We start from the raw sequence: 16,605 nt of genomic DNA, 5'->3' as shown, positions 1-16,605 counted from the left end.
AGCAAGGTCGGACGTAGCAGAAGGTCGGGGGCAGGCGGCAAGGTTCGTAGTCAGGGTGAACAGCAGAAGTACTGGTACACAGGCTTAGGACACACAAAACGCTTTCACTGGCACAAGGCAACAAGATCCGGCGAGGGAGTGCATGGGAGGAGGTCAGATAAAGGCAGGGAGCAGATGGAAGCCAATTAAGCTAATTGGGCCAGGCACCAATCATTGGTGCACTGGCCCTTTAAGTCTCAGGGAGCTGGCGCGCGCGCGCCCTAGAGAGCGGAGCCGCGCGCGCCAGCACATGACAGCAGGGGACGGGAACGGGTAAGTGACCTGGGATGCGATTCGCGAGCGGGCGCGTCCCGCTGTGCGAATCGCATCCCCGACGGCCATGACAGTGCAGCGCTCCCGGTCAGCGGGACCGACCGGGGCGCTGCGGAGAGAGAGACGCCATACACGCTCCGGGGAGGAGCGGGGACCCGGAGCGCTAGGCGTAACAGGATGTCTCTAGTAGATTGAGAAACTTCGAGGTTAAGAAGTGTTGACCTGAGACCAGGCAAGCTAGAAGAGGAAGACCTCACGAAAGAATTAGAGGGTGAAGGTTCCCGGACGGGTCCAGAAGGATGCAGGGGTGAGAGTGAAGGAGAATTGGAAAATCTATCAAAAGATTCAAGATTTGTGGGAACCACGTCTGTGAAGGCCACCACGGAATAATTAGGACTAATGTCGACCGTTGGATCTTTATTTGAGAGAGAACTCTCGGGATCATAGCGAAAGGGGGGAAAGCATAAAGAGTTTTTGCAGGCCAGGTTTGAAGAAAGGCGTCTACTCCGAGGGCTTCCGGATCCGGACGCCAGCTGAAGAAGAGGGGTAATTGTCTGTTTAGATGGGAAGCAAATAGGCCCATGTAAATTGGACCCCAAAAACAATTGATCAAAGAAAAAATGGAAGGATCTAGCATCCAATCGCTGTGGTCTGCAAGGAAGCAGGAGTTCCAATCTGCCACATTGTTGGAGAGGCCAGGTAAGTATTCTGCCTTCAAGACGATATTTTTGTCTAGACAGTAATTCCAAATATTGGTGGTAATATCTGATAAGGCTTTGGAGGTTGTACCTCCCAATTTGTTGATATACTGGACAGCAGAAAGGCTGTCCATACGTAGCAAGATACAACAATGAGACCTGAACTTTGCAAAGCTCTTGATGGCGAAGAAACCTGCTAATAGTTCCAGGCAGTTGATATGAAGGATTTTTTCTGTATCTGACCATTTCCCTCCTGTGGACAGTTGACCACAACGTGCTCCCCAGCCTGAAAGGCTGGCATCCGATTCTATGATGATGTCTGGATTGAAATGGAAGATGGTTTTGCCATTCCAGAGTTGGATGTGATGGAGCCACCATAGAAGTTCCTCCCTGGCTTCCGAGGAAAGAGGGACGTTGTCTGAATAAGATAAGCCTTGTCTGAGATGTTGTATCTTGAGCCGCTGTAAGGCTTTGTAGTGTAAGGGGGCTGGAAAGATAGCTTGGATTGAAGCTGAGAGAAGGCCCACAATACGTGCAATCAGTCTCAAGGAGATCATCTGTTTGTTCAATATTGAACGGATTTCTTTCCTTATCAATTGTAGCTTCTTGAATGGAAGGCTGAGTGTAGTTAGTTGGGTGTTTATTGTAAAACCCAAAAAGTCTACCTCCCTCGTGGGGGTCAGTACCGATTTCTTTAAGTTTATCGAAAATCCCAGATTGTTTAATAGGGATAATGTCCATTGTAGGTGTTGATGAGCTGTAAACTCTGATTGAGCCATGATGAGGATATCGTCTAGATATATGATCAGACGAACACCTCTTCTCCTTAAAAGAGCTACGATCGGTTTCATCAACTTGGTGAAGCACCAAGGAGCTAAGGAAAGACCGAAGGGAAGGCAGGTGAATTGCCATTTTATGTCTTTCCAAATAAATTGAAGGAAAACTTGGTGAGATGGATGTATTGGGACTGTAAGAAAGGCATCTTTTAAGTCTACCTTGACCATCCAATCATTCTGAATAAGAAGATCTCTCAAAAGATGGATGCCTTCCATCTTGAAATGATGATATACTACAAAATCGTTGAGGAAAAGAAGGTTGATCACTGGTCTGTGACCTCCATCTTTTTTCTTGACTAAGAAAATGTTGCTTAGGAAGCCTGGTGTTTGCAGAGGGACCTGTATAATGGCGTGTTTCAAAGAAAGGTCTTCTATCTCCTGATCTATCAGCTTCTCGTCGAGCGAGGAAAAATGAATTGGTAGAGGGAAAGAAGATTGAAGGGGAAGAGATGTAAATTCTATTAGGTACCCTGTGACTGTGTTGAGGATCCAAGGGTCTAATGTTATGGCCTGCCATGCTCGAGAAAAATGTTGGAGTCTTCCTCCAAGGGGAAGAAGGGAAGAAAGAAGAAGGGAAGGACTTACCTGCAGATGATCTTGATCTCTGGGATCCTGGATCTCCTCTGGATCTCCAAGGTCTGGATCTGGTCGGGAAGAATGGAGTTGACTGGTATGCTGTGGATCCATATTGGGACCTATCCTGATTAAAGGAGCCTCTGGAAGTGCCTCTTGAGGCGGCTGAGCGGCCGGAAAAGCAACTCCGTCCTTTCCCGGCCCGCCCAAAAACTCTCCCAGGAAAAACTTTGCGAAGGGAGTTCTGGGCTTTATCCAGTGAGGTAAAAATTCCAACAAATTTGCTTATCTCTTTGAGGAATTTTTCTCCAAAAAGTAGTCCCTCAGTAGAGAGTTCGAATTCTGCAGTTGCCAAGTTGGTCAGCTGGGGATCCAACTTCATGAGAATAGTCCTTCGCCTCTCAGCGGTCAATGCGGCATTGATATTGCCAAAAATGCAAATGGACCTTTGTAGCCAACCCCGAACTACAAGAGTGTCCATGGGTTGATTAGAGGACAAGGCCTCCTCAGATATGTCCAATAATTTTGTTAGCGGACCGAGAAGATCCAACAATTCGTATTGTACGCTCTTTACCGAGTGGTCCAGTCCCTTTTTGGGATTTTTTTCCCGTTTTTAGAAGGTATTTAATAAGAACGGGATCCAAATCCGGAGTGATACCTACTTTGTCCGGAAGGAAGGGTCTTGGGCATTCAGATCGCAGTTTATTGCGTGCTGATCTGTCGATGGGCTTTTTAACCCTAGCAGATACGAATTTTGAAATCTGTGGGTGAGGGGTCCATTCTGAGGACCTGGGGTGAGTGATGTAGTCTGGATCAAAAAAGGGGTTACCTAAGCTGTCCAGAATAACAGAAGTCGGGTTATCTGTTGTAGACTGATCCATGCATGAATCAGAAATTTCACCCTCTTCTATATCTGCTTCATCTATGGTTTCATAACCTGAGTGGTAATTATCAGAATGGTCAGAGTCAGACTCGGCAGAGGAGACCACATAAGAATCCGTCTTTGCCCTCTTATGGGCTTTCTTAGTCCGAATGGTAGTTACCTCCTCTTGGACAGAGGGTCTGGTCTGCGTATGTGATGCAGATGGTTCAGGTTCACTATATTTAAGTGATGTTTTTGATTTGTCTTGACCTACCCTTTTATGGGAGGATTTCCCATGGGATTTCTGGTCGTCTTTGTAAAGCCGTAGTTTTTTAGTGGATTTGCCGGAAGGTCTAAAGCCTTTAGCAAGTTGGGTAGTAGACTCCTCTGCTGACCAGAAATGGTCAGATGGGGTGGACACATTGGGTTGTATGTTCTGTGCCATAGCAGAATTAATAGACCTGGTGATGGAATCATTTAATGTGGTAATAGCTGTAATCATGGCATTATGCACCGACTTATCCACTAGTGATTGAATGTGGTCCTGGTCTGCACCGCCAGGGTTGACCTCAGAGGAGACATTCTTAGCATTCTCCATAGTGATTTATACAGAACAGTATGGAAATTAGGGAACTTAGAAAATGGATTCAGTATAGCTTAGCAATACTATATAAGAGGTGGTATAATGGTTTATGTTAGAAAAAGTTAATATAATAAACTTTGTTGGTTGGGGCACAAGTAGTGGGCTAGTAAAGTAAAATACTGGTTGGTAAACCAGCGGTGAGGCAGTGGGGCAGCGGAGAGCAAGGTGACAACCAAGGGGAAGCAGAAGAGGCAGCGGGAGATGCTGACAGGAGTCTTTCCACAGACGTGATTAAGCTGTGAGGAGAAAACGCGCGTCTATCAGAGGGAGCGAAGTCTAGCGAGAAGAGAGGACGAGACCAGCGGCGTAAGCCACAAGTGAACGGCAGTGAGCGGGGACCGCTGACCGGTAGAAGATAATAGGAGGGCGGTAAGTAAAAACCGCAACCAATACTAAAATGAAAAGTAGTATTCTAGAGGAAAATAATGAGTGAAGGAGAAACTCCCTCAGGAGCGCCGCAGACAGCAGGAAGTGGATGAGGAAAGGGACGGGGAGGGGGAGAGGGGATGCGAATAATGAAAACCGTAATAAAGGATAAGGAGTGAGGATAAATGAATACGTATAATATGATGTGAAAATGTAAATAGATATGAGACTAATGATATGAGACTAATGATACAGTACAATAGCCAGTGAACAATAACATAAGAGCAATATACTTATCTTGCTGGGAGCAGCGAGAAAGAAGGAAGATTACCTCATATCCAGGACTTATATAACCTAGGGTCTCACCTGATTGGTGGACATTACCTGTGCATGTTGGATACACCTGTAAAGTTTTTTCTTGTATTCTGTTAACTAGTTCGCTGCTGTGAGCAAGTTAAGAGAAAGATATTGCATATATTATGAGCCTCCTGTTTTAATAAAATTGTTATTTTTAGTATTTTACAATGCGATTTTCTGGATTTTTGTTTTAGATTCGGTTGAAGATACCAATAATAAAACTTAGAGAACTCTACATGCTTTGTAAGTAGGAAAACCTGGAAAATCGGCAGTGTATTAAATACTTGTTGTACGCACTGTGTGTATATATATGTATACTAGCTGAGTACCCGGCATTGACCGTTTTTTCCTTCCAAATCCTTGTTGGGGAGGAAAATCAATAAAGGAGGAAGCTTTTGACTTCTTATCCTGTCCTCATATATTGTTGTCACATCCCAACCCCATGTCCCGTCCTCATATCTCAACCTCATATCCCAACCTCATATCCAGCCATCATATCTTGACCTCATATCCTGACCTCCTATTCCATCCTCATATCCTGTCCTCCAATCCCATCCTATCTTGACCTCATATCCCGTCCTCATATCCCGACCTCCTATCCCGTCCTCCTATCTCAACTTCATATCCTGTCCTCATATCCCATCCTCATATCCTGACCTCATATCTCGACCTCCTATCTCGTCATCATATCTCGACCTCCTATCCCGACCTCCTATCCTGAACTCCTCTCTTTGTGAGATGGGGTGTGGCTTGCAAGCTGGATTGACACATTCACCAGGAGATGCAGAGCGGAGCTTGTGGAGTAAGGTACTCGAAGTCCCATTTACTCGCATGGGACTTGAAACAAAAACCCATTTTATATGAAAGGGTGTAGGTAAGGGTTAATTTAACTATCATATCTTTTTATTTGACATATAAGTAATATGTGAACCAGGTATTATTGAAATTTCTCTAGCCGTACGGAAGTTATGTGGGAACATACATTTTCCATTGATTTGCATGGGACAAAAAAAAAACCCTGACCCTCACAAATGGGGGTAGTTAAGGGTTAAATCAACTATCCTATATTTTAAAGGAGTACTCCGTTGGAAAACTTTTTTTTTTAATCAATTGGTGCCAGAAAGTTAAACAGATTTGTAAATGATTTCTATTAAAAAATCTTAATCCTTCCAGTACTTATTAGCTGCTGAATACTACAGAGGAAATTATTTCCTTTTTGGAACTCAGTGCTATCTGCTGACATTATGACCACAGTGCTCTCTGCTGACATCTCTGTCCATTTTAGTAACTTTCCAGAGCAGCATATGTTTTCTATGGGGATTTTTCTCTTACTCTGGACAGTTCTTAAAATGGACAGAGATGTCAGCAGAGAGCACTGTGGTCATGATGTCAGGAAAGAGCTCTGTGTTCCAAAAAGAAAATAATTTCCTCTCTAGTATTCAGCAGCTAATAAGTACTGGAAGGATTGAGATTTTTTTAATAGAAGTAATTTACAAATCTGTTTAACTTTCTGGCACCAGCTGAGAAAAAAAAAAAAATTTCCACTGGAGTACCCTTTTAAGTGGATATATAAGTAACATGTGACCAAGTATTATTGAAATATCTCCAGCCATTTGGAGGTTATGCAGTAACATATATTTCCCATAGACTTGTATGGGACTTTAAACAAAAAACCCCGGCCCTCGCAAATGGGGGTGAGTAAGAGTTAAATCACCTATCCTATGTTTGTTATTGACATATAAGTAACATGTGGCCAAGTTTCATGTTAATATCTTTAGCCGTTTAGATGTGATGCTGGAACTGCCTGGAATCTACATCCTCCCCCCCCCCCCCCCCAAAAGAAAAAAAAAAAAAAAAGTTGCTAAATTGCCTTTTTTCCAATTTCTCCCCAAAATTATATTGTTAAAAATTTTCTTTTGCTTCTATCATTGTCTATTGTGTTTGCATCATTTTTTTTAAATGAAAATGATTACAATTATACTTAAAAAAAAAAATATATATATATCTTTTGTTTCACTTTAGATTTATTTGGTGTTTAAATGAGAGATGTCATTAAAAAGTATAAAAGTGTTATGGCTATGAGAAGGTGAGGAGGAAAAAACTACACCCCCTCCTCCCTTCCTGCTCCCTCCTACATGGCTGTGCTGCACCATAGAGCAACGCAACAACACCGGAGCGGGTGGAGACTACACTAGACCAGGCAGGTACTCCACCGCTAGACATTATCTCCTATACAAAGGATAGGGAATAACATGTCTGATCATGGGGGTCCGGCTGCTGGGGACACCTGCGATCTCCACTGCAGCACCCCAGTCATCCGGTGGACGGAGCGAATTCCACTCCATGCCCGATCACTGGCGATCACAGCCACCACACCCCCTCCATTCATGTCTATGGGAGGAGGCGTGACGGCTGTGTACTAGGGGCCGGCTACTCCTAGATCAGACATCCCCGATTCTTTGGAGAGGAGATAACATGTCTAGGGGCAGGGGACCCCTTTAAGCTAATTTCTCCCCATTTCATATCCAATTCCCTCCATTTTATGTTTAGTCAGTGAACATGAAATTGGGGGGAGATGGCTATATAAAATAGGGGGATTGGACATTAAATAGGGGGAACTTCACCATTTGTTTATAATATCGCATAATATCCATAAACACAATCACACATATCGTGCAGCCCTAATACAAACACATATTCACACATATACACACAAATACATATACACACAAACACATATACACACAAACACATACACACATATACACACAAACACATACACACATATACACACAAACACATACACACATATACACACAAACACATACACACATATACATACACACGCACATATACACAAACACATACACACTCATATATATATATATATATATATATATATATATATATATATATATATATATATATATCCCTCTTGTTATTAATAGTCTTTTTAAGGTCTTGGGAGGAGATTTACATTTTTCTATTTGGGGTTTGGACACAGTTGGGTCGGTAGAGAATATTTTTTAAGGGGTAAAGTGGAACACAGAACAAATGCAGCAATTTTTTTTTTTAATGAAGTAAACGAGTTAAAGGTAAGCAATGACTTTTCCTCAGTCTGAAGCGCGGTCCTCATCGGCAGGAAGCAGTGAGGAGGAGGAGGATGACGGAGGTTCTGATTCCATCTCTGCTTCTTTTTCGTCCCTCTCTATAAATAGGGCCGTGGCCATGAAGAAGGCCCCTCCGATGACTGCCATTATGGTGGAGGTCATGAGGGCATACTCCAGGCTGCGGTATTTCAGAAGAGGGGATTTGGCATATCCTCGTTCGTAGGTGTCAGATATCAGGCCGATGAGGTACGGGCTGCCGGCGTCACCTAGGAGGTGATAGATTGTCATCTGCACGGCCAGGGCTGAAGATCTCCTCCATGGAGTTACTACTTTTAGTATAATGTCAGATATGAGGGTGAAATTTACTGACAGAAGCGTCTCTCCGATGAAGATGAAGATGTTGGTGGCAACGAGGCTGATGTTGCCGAAAGTCAATGCCAACAGAAGAAAAGGGGCGGAGAGCATCATCGCGCAGCCACACACAAGCGGATCGGCCCGTGGGTTGGATTTGCGATATCTTTTACTTATCTCCGACCCTGCTACAACTCCCAGAATGCCGGAGACGACTGTAACCACACCAAATATTAGGATGTCGTGATAGTCACACGGTTCAGTGCGGCAGGGGTCCTTCTCTTGTTGGAGTGTTCGTGCGTGGGTCAGGTATGACGGACCCCATACACCTATGGCTCCCACTATGAAGGATACAGCCGTCGATCCCATGGTTGTTAACATGAAGCTTCGATTTTTAAATAGTTTTTTCAGATCTGTCGCCCATTTAGCAAACTTCTGGGATTTGTTGTTCTTCTTCCCGTTTGTAGTCGTTCTTGGAAGCTCCTTTGTGACCAAAATCATCAAAGCCACAGCTATAAGGCCCAGTCCAGGGGTGACCCGAAACGCCCAGTGCCAATCACCCCTTGCTGCATCAGTCACTTTGGGCCCGATGATGTATCCTAGTCCGCAGCCTACAGGTATGACGGAGTAAAACACGTTCAGCATGCGGGTCCGCTGGTCACTTGTAAAAAGGTCTGCAATGATGGAGGGGGCGATGGTGCAGAAAGTCGCCTCTCCGGCTCCAACCAGCCCACTCGTCAGCAGGAAGAGCAGGAAATACCCGTCAGGGATGAATGACAGGGTAAGTGTCATGCTCAGCCAAACGATGACTCCTGCGCAAACAGTATATTTCTTATTACAGTGGTCGCCCAAATATCCGGCAATTGGTGCGACCAGCACGTAGCTTCCAATGAACAATGTATTCAATAAGCCGGACAGACTAGCATTGGTGTCATATGCTTTCTGTATATAAGGCAGCACCCCCGCCACGCTGGAGCGATTTGCATAGATGAGCAAATTAACAAAGGCGAGGATCACTACGGTGATGATGGAACGTGCGGTGGACATCACGCTTAGAGATGGCAGGTTCTGCCTCTCAGGGATATCGCCCTTTTCTACATCCATATCACTATGGTCCTCCATTGCTTCTTCCTCCTCCTTCAGCAATGGGTCTTGTGGAGAGGCCATGGTCACAGGTCAGAGCCTGAAAACACTAGAGAGAGAGAGAGAGAAGTGAAGACATTAGTCAACATGTCATCATTCCTGTCATTATACAATAGATCCTTCATACAGAGCAGAAATGTCCAGCACAGAACCCCAAGATAACACTAAGACCATTGCAGCCTCAGAAAAAGACGCTTCTCTATAAGTGTTTTATATGGAGACGTCTTCCCTGAGGTCACCAATGTCTGATAACCCTAAACCTGTCCGGTCCTAGTAATATCTGATAACCGTGAACCTGTCCGGTCCTAGTAATGTCTGATAACCCTAAACCTGTCCGGTCCTAGTAATATCTGATGACCCTGAACCTCTCCGGTCCTAGTAATATCTGATAACCCTGAAACTGTCCAGTCCTAGTAATATCTGATCACCCTGAACCTGTCCAGTCCTAGTAATATCTGATAACCCTGAACCTGTCCGGTCCTAGTAATATCTGATAACCCTGAACCTGTCCGGTCCTACTAATATCTGATAACCCTGAACCTGTCCGGTCCTAGTAATATCTGATAATCCTGAACCTGTCCGGTCCTAGTAATATCTGATAACCCTGAACCTGTCCGGTCCTAGTAATATCTGATAACCCTGAACCTGTCCGGTCCTAGTAATATCTGATAACCCTGAACCTGTCCAGTCCTAGTAATATCTGATAACCCTGAACCTGTCCGGTCCTAGTAATATCTGATAACCCTGAACCTGTCCGGTCCTAGTAATATCTGATAACCCTGAACCTGTCCGGTCCTAGTAATATCTGATAACCCTGAACCTGTCCGGTCCTAGTAATATCTGATAACTCTGAACCTGTCCGGTCCTAGTAATATCTGATAACCCTGAACCTGTCCGGTCCTAGTAATATCTGATAACCCTGAACCTGTCCGGTCCTAGTAATATCTGATAACCCTGAACCTGTCCAGTCCTAATAATATCTGATAACCCTGAACCTGTCCGGTCCTAGTAATATCTGATAACCCTGAACGTGTCCGGTCCTAGTAATATCTGATAACCCTGAACCTGTCCGGTCCTAGTAATATCTGATAACCCTGAACCTGTCCGGTCCTAGTAATATCTGATAACCCTGAACCTGTCCGGTCCTAGTAATATCTGACAACCCTGAACCTGTCCGGTCCTAGTAATATCTGACAACCCTGATTCTGTCCTAGTAATGGCGGATTATAAGGGCTTGGCTGTATGGTCACTGGGTCATGGGAACTTCATACTGTAGATACAATTGGGCTATCCTGCTATATACATTTACTAATAATGAACCTACCCCACCTCATTGGGATCTATCCGTACCCTATATGACTTTTTGCCAATAGTTGATATGAAAACATTTTCCCTTTCGGAGTACCCGGAGTATTTCTATTGTTAGTACACAGAATACTATTATATACTATTATATTTCTGCCCTAATCTTTCTGTCATTCTTTTACTACACCACCAAATCTTTCTCATAGACTTATATCTTTTAGAACTTAATGAATTAGGACTCATTTTCTTGGGGGCTTTTTTGGGCGTAATTGCATTTTAGCACTTTTGCAAGAGGAAGCTCTGATCATGATTAGTGTTGCTCGCGAATATTCGCAATTCGAATATTATTCACGAATATCGCATATTCGCGAATTCGCGAATTTCGCGAATATAGCGCTATATATTCGTAATTACGAATATTCGTTTTTTTTTTATTTTATTTTTTTTCTTCACAGTACACATCACAGTGATCACCCCTCTCTGCTTCCAGCTTGTGTGGTGTAAAGAAGGCTGTAATACTACTGTGTGAGACTGGCGTGCTAAAATTCGCATATGCGAAAATTCGCATATGCTAATTTTCGCATATGCGAATTGTCACGTATGTTGATCTTGCATATGCTAATATTCACATATGTTAATTTTTGCATACGCGAATATTCGCATATGCGAAAATAACACGAGAATATAACGCATATGCGAATATTCGCGAATATAAGACGAATATTCGTCCATATATTCGCGAATATTCGCAAATTCGAATATGGCCTATGCCGCTCAACACTAGTCATGATACTATCTGTGCGTTTTATTATGTTTAATGCCTAAGCCAAGTATTATCACAATGCTATGAGGAATATAACTTTTATTATTTCTTTTGGAAATTCATTGCTTGTTTTTTTTGCAAAAAATAAACAACAAGAAAAAAAAAACCTGACAAACAAAAAGCCCTGTGTATGTATGATTAGAAGAGGCTGAGACTTACCTTGTGGTTCTCTCTTCAGACAAGGAACGGTCAAAATCTTGAATTCTCTATCGCAAATAGAAACTCTCTAAGAAACACTTTGCACCACAGGTTGTGAATGCAAAACACACTGAAGAGACTGTGGCCGGTGCGCACCTCCTTGTACAGCTTACGGTGACATCATCACAAGCATGTGTGACATCACAGGGTTCTAAACCATCTTCAGGTATGTGTATATCTGTGTAGTAAATGTGAGTAGCCGTATTAGTCCAGTGATGCAGATTGTAATACCTTTTTTTTTTTTTGACAAACAGAATGTTGTAGAGACAAGCTTTCGGGATTCCTCCCTGATAATTTATCAAGTCCATTGATCATTAGTCCTTGACTATTGGACTTGATAAAGGGAGGAATCCTGAAAGCTTGTCTCTACAAAATTCTGTTAGAGACTGCTAAAATTTTTGATTTGTGTATATATATATATATATATATGTATATATATATATATATATATATATATATGTATATATATATATATATATATATATATATATATATATATATATATACACCTAGAAATACATCAAGTACATAAAAACATCTTTGAAAAAAGAATATTACTCCAGGCCTGCCGTGTATATCGTTGTACTTCACAGTGTCTTCTCAGTTTATGTATTTTAATCTTTTGACCTTTTAACCCCACCAGGACCAAGGGCATCCCGGGACTTCAGCGTTTCTGTTTACCGCCAGTAACAGGGCGTTGAACGGAACAGGATGCCTGCTGAAATTGTTCAGGGGTCATCCCATGCCAACACCTGGGGTTGTCCTGAGACCTCCCTCCCCGCCCTCCATGTCAGCGATCGCGATCTGCGACAATTCCGGGTCATATGGGCTCCAGTGACCTGGTAACCAGGAAAATAAGGGGGATCGGGGCTGACAAGACAGCCCCGTTCCCCCTGAAGGCATAGGAGTGAGGTGGTAGGGATGCCACCCCTCCTATCCCTGCTATTGGTTGGTCAGAAGTGACAGACCAATAGCAGATCGGGGGGGGGGGGGGGGGTAAAGTTCGGTCCCACTCTGTCCACACACGGTAGTCCGGGAAGAGCGGGGGAAATGTGCTAGGAGCTGCGGCGGAGGTCCCTTACCGAAAGCAGGTGGTGGGCGGGCGGAGATCCTGCTACTGACGGAAGCCAGTAGGTGAGTTGTTGCCTCTTAACATCTGGAGGGCCACAGTTTGGATTCCACTATACCGTGGTCTCTAATCTGCAGCCCTCCAGATATTGCAAAACTACAACAACCAGCATGCCCAGACAGCTGTTTGCTGTTTGGGTATGCTGGGATTTGTAGTTTTGCAAGATTTAGAGGGTTGCAGTTTGGAGATCACTGTGCAGTGGTCTCTAAATTGTGGCCCTCTACATCTTGCCAAACTACAACTCCCAGCATGCACGAACAGCAAACGACTGTCTCGGCATGCTAGGAGTTGAAAAAAAATAAATACCCACATGTGACCCCATTTTGGAAACTACACCCCTCACGGAACGTAACAAGGGGTATAGTGAGCCGTAATAACCCACAGGTGTTTGACGAATTTTCATTAACCCCTTAAAGGGTAGCTCCCACCATCACTTTTTTTCTTTTCTGTCCCTGCCTATTACCCATCTATCCCTAACCCCCTCCCTGCCTTTAATTTTTTTTTTTTACATATTAAAAATGCTTTTTTGTCTGCCTGGTAGTGTGCTCACTACCAGGCAGACTTCCCCAGCAGGCACCACGTCACTGATACCTGCTGGGGACGGCACTTCCGCCCATAGTTCCAGCTTTTTCCCCACTGCAACTCCCAGCTTGCCCTGACATCTATTGGCTGTCAGGGCATGCTGGGAGTTGTAGTGGGGAAACAACTGGAGGCACCCTGTATAGGTGAACACCGGAGCACATCACCCGCCGCGCAGCCCGCCGTGCAGCCCGCAAACCCCCCCGCCCCCGGCCCGTCGCGCCACTCAACTCACTCCCCCTCCCTCTTAGTTCACCCAGAGTACCCCCTCCACAGCGCGCATTTTTCTAACTTTGAAGCTTTTTTTTGGTTCACATTTACAATATGTCTACTTTATGTTTGCATCATAAAATTTATGAGTTTTTACTTTTGGAAGACACCAGAGGGCTTCAAAGTTCAGCAGCAATTTTGACATTTTTCACAAAATTTTCAAACTCACTATTTTTCAGTGACCAGTTCAGTTTTGAAGTGGATTTGAAGGGTCTTCATATTAGAAATACCCCACAAATGACCCCATTATAAAAACTGCACCCCCCAAAGTATTCAAAATGACATTCAGTAAGTGTTTTAACCCTTTATGTGTTTCACAGGAATAGCAGCAAAGTGAAGGAGAAGATTCAAAATCTTCATTTTTTACACTTGCATGTTTTGTAGACCCAATTTTTGAATTTTTGCAAGGGGTAAAAAGGAGAATATTTTTACTTGTATTTAAAACCCAGTTTCTATCGAGTAAGCACATACCTCATATGTCTATGTAAAGTGTTCGGCGGGCGCAGTAGAGGGCTCAGAAGGGAAGGAGCGACAAATGGTTTTTGGGGGGCATGCCACCTTTAGGAAGCCCCTATGGTGCCAGAACAGCAAAAAAAAAAACACATGGCATACCATTTTGGAAGCTAGACCCCTCGGGGAACATAATAAGGGGTAAAGTGAACCTTAATACCTCACAGGTGATTCACGACTTTTGTATATATATATATATATATATATATATATATATATATATATATATATATATATATAAAAAAAATTTTTAACTAAAATGCTTGGTTTCCCAAAAATTTTACATTTTTAAAAAGGGTAATAGCAGAAAATACCCCCCAAAATCTGAAGCCCAATTTCTCCTGATTCAGAAAACACCCCATATGGGGGTGAAAAGTGCTCTGCTGGCGCACTACAGGTCTCAGAAGAGAAGGAGTCACATTTGGCTTTTTGAAAGAAAATTTTTCTCTGGGGGCATGCCGCATTTAGGAAGCCCCTATGGTGCCAGAACAGCAAAAAAAAAACACACATGGCATACTATTTTGGAAACTAGACCCCTCAGGGAACGTAACAAGGGGTAAAGTGAACCTTAATACCCCACAGGTGATTCACGACTTTTACATATGTAAAAAAAAATATTTTTTTTTTACCTAAAATGCTTGGTTTCCCCAAAATTTTACATTTAAAAAAAGGGTAAAAGCAGAAAATACCCCCCCAAAATTTGAAGCCCAATTTCTCCCGATTCAGAATGCTGGGAGTTGTAGTTTTGCAACAGCTGGAGGCACACTTGTTGTGAAACACAGAGTTTGGTAACAAACTCAGTGTTTTGCAACCAGTGCGCCTTCAGCTGTTGCAAAAGCTACAACCCCCAGCATGTAAGGGCAGCGGAAGGGCATGCTAGGACTTGTAGTTATGCAACAGCTGGAGGCATACTACTTTGGCTGGGGATTGTATTTATGCAACAGCTGGAGACACACTGGTTTGCTACTTAACTCAGTGTTTCACAACCAGTGTGCCTCCAGCTGTTGCAAAACTACAACTCTCAGCAGTCACCGACAGCCAACGGGCATGCTGGGAGTTGTAGTGGTGCATCTGCTGGTTGCAACCAGCAGATGCACCACTACAACTCCCAGCATGAACTTTAGCTGATTGTGCAAGCTGGGAGTTGTAGTTATACAACAGCTGAAGGTACACTTTTCCATAGAAAAAATGTGCCTCCAGCTGTTGCAAAACTATAAGTCCCAGCATGCCCATAAGGGAATGCTGGGAGTTGTGGTGGTCTGCCTCCTGTTGTTGCATAACTACAGCTTCCAGCAAGCCCTTTTTGCATGCTGGGAGCTGTTGCTAAGCAACAGCAGGAGGCTGTCACTCACCTCCAACTGCTGCTCCACTCCGCCGCATACAGTCAGCCCCTCGCCGCCGCCGTCGCTCCTGGGGCCCCGATCCCAACAGAGATGCAGGGGATCGGGGTCCCCAGCTCCCGGGGTCTTCTTCCTGCACCCGCTCACGTCCTCCGGAAGAGGGGCAGAGTGGGTTGCGGGAGTGACACCCGCAGCAGGCGCACCGAATGGTGGGCCGGCCGACGAATCAGGGCAGTCGTGAGGTGGCACCAGTGCCACCTCACCCCTGCTGGCTATGGCTGTTCGGGGCCATCAGAGACGGCCCCGATCAGCCGGTAATTCCGGGTCACCGGGTCACTGGAGACCCGTTTGACCCGGAATCCGCCTCAGATCGCTGAACTGATTTTTCCAGCGATCTGCGGCCATCGCCGACATGGGGGGACATAATGACCCCCCTGGGCGATATGCCGGGATGCCTGCTGAACAATTTCAGCAGGCATCCGGCACCGGCTCCCCTCCAGCTAGCGTCAGGGGCCGGAAATGCGCAGGGCGTATCCATACGCCCTGTGTCCTTAAGGACTTGGAAACGGGGGCGTATGGATACGCCCTGTGTCCTTAAGGGGTTAAAGTTGGATGTGAAAATGGAAAAAAAAATTCACTACAATGCCGGTGTTACCCTAAATTTTTCATTTTCACAAGGGAAAATAGGAAAAAAGCTTAATGTCGCTCCTTCTCTTCTGAGCATTGTATTTCACCCGCAGAGCACTTTACATCCATGGGTTATTTCCATACTCAGAAGAAATGGTGTTACAAATTTTGGGAGGCATTTTCTCCTATTACCCCTGGTAAAAATTTAAAATTTTGGGGAAAAAACATCATTTCAGTGAAAAAAATTATTTCATTTACAAATCCGATTTTAATGAAAAGTCGTCAAACACCTGTAGGGTGTTAAGGATCACTGTACCGCTTGTTACGTTACTCGAGGGGTGTAGTTTCCAAAAGGGGTGTAGTTTGCTGTTCTGGCACCATAAGGGATTCCTAAATGCGACATGCCCCCAAATACCATTTCAGCAATCCCTCTCCAAAATCCCATTGTTGCTCCTTCCATTCTGAGCCTTGTAGTGCACATGCAGAGCCCTTTACCTCCACATATGAGGTATTTCCTTACTCAGAGAAATTGGGTTACAAATTATGGGGGGCTTTTCTCCTTTTACCCCTTGT

At 44.2% G+C, this 16,605-nt stretch overlaps 1 protein-coding gene across 1 annotated transcript; it reads right to left on the bottom strand.

Annotated features, from left to right (window-relative positions):
- Positions 1-7,743: 7,743 nt before the first annotated feature.
- On the bottom strand, positions 7,744-11,641 carry LOC130283249 (protein spinster homolog 1-like). The gene is made up of 2 exons (XM_056532472.1): positions 11,539-11,641; positions 7,744-9,300 (listed from the first exon to the last, which is right to left on the bottom strand). The coding sequence occupies exon 2, from the start codon at positions 9,273-9,275 to the stop codon at positions 7,761-7,763; it is 1,515 nt and encodes a 504-aa protein (XP_056388447.1). The 5' UTR covers positions 9,276-9,300; positions 11,539-11,641; the 3' UTR covers positions 7,744-7,760.
- Between the last annotated feature and the right edge of the window lie 4,964 nt (positions 11,642-16,605).

Source organism: Hyla sarda, chromosome 7, assembly GCF_029499605.1.
Source record: "Hyla sarda isolate aHylSar1 chromosome 7, aHylSar1.hap1, whole genome shotgun sequence".
In the NCBI taxonomy this organism is placed as follows: domain Eukaryota; kingdom Metazoa; phylum Chordata; class Amphibia; order Anura; family Hylidae; genus Hyla; species Hyla sarda.
This window is presented reverse-complemented; position numbering and strand designations above follow the sequence as displayed.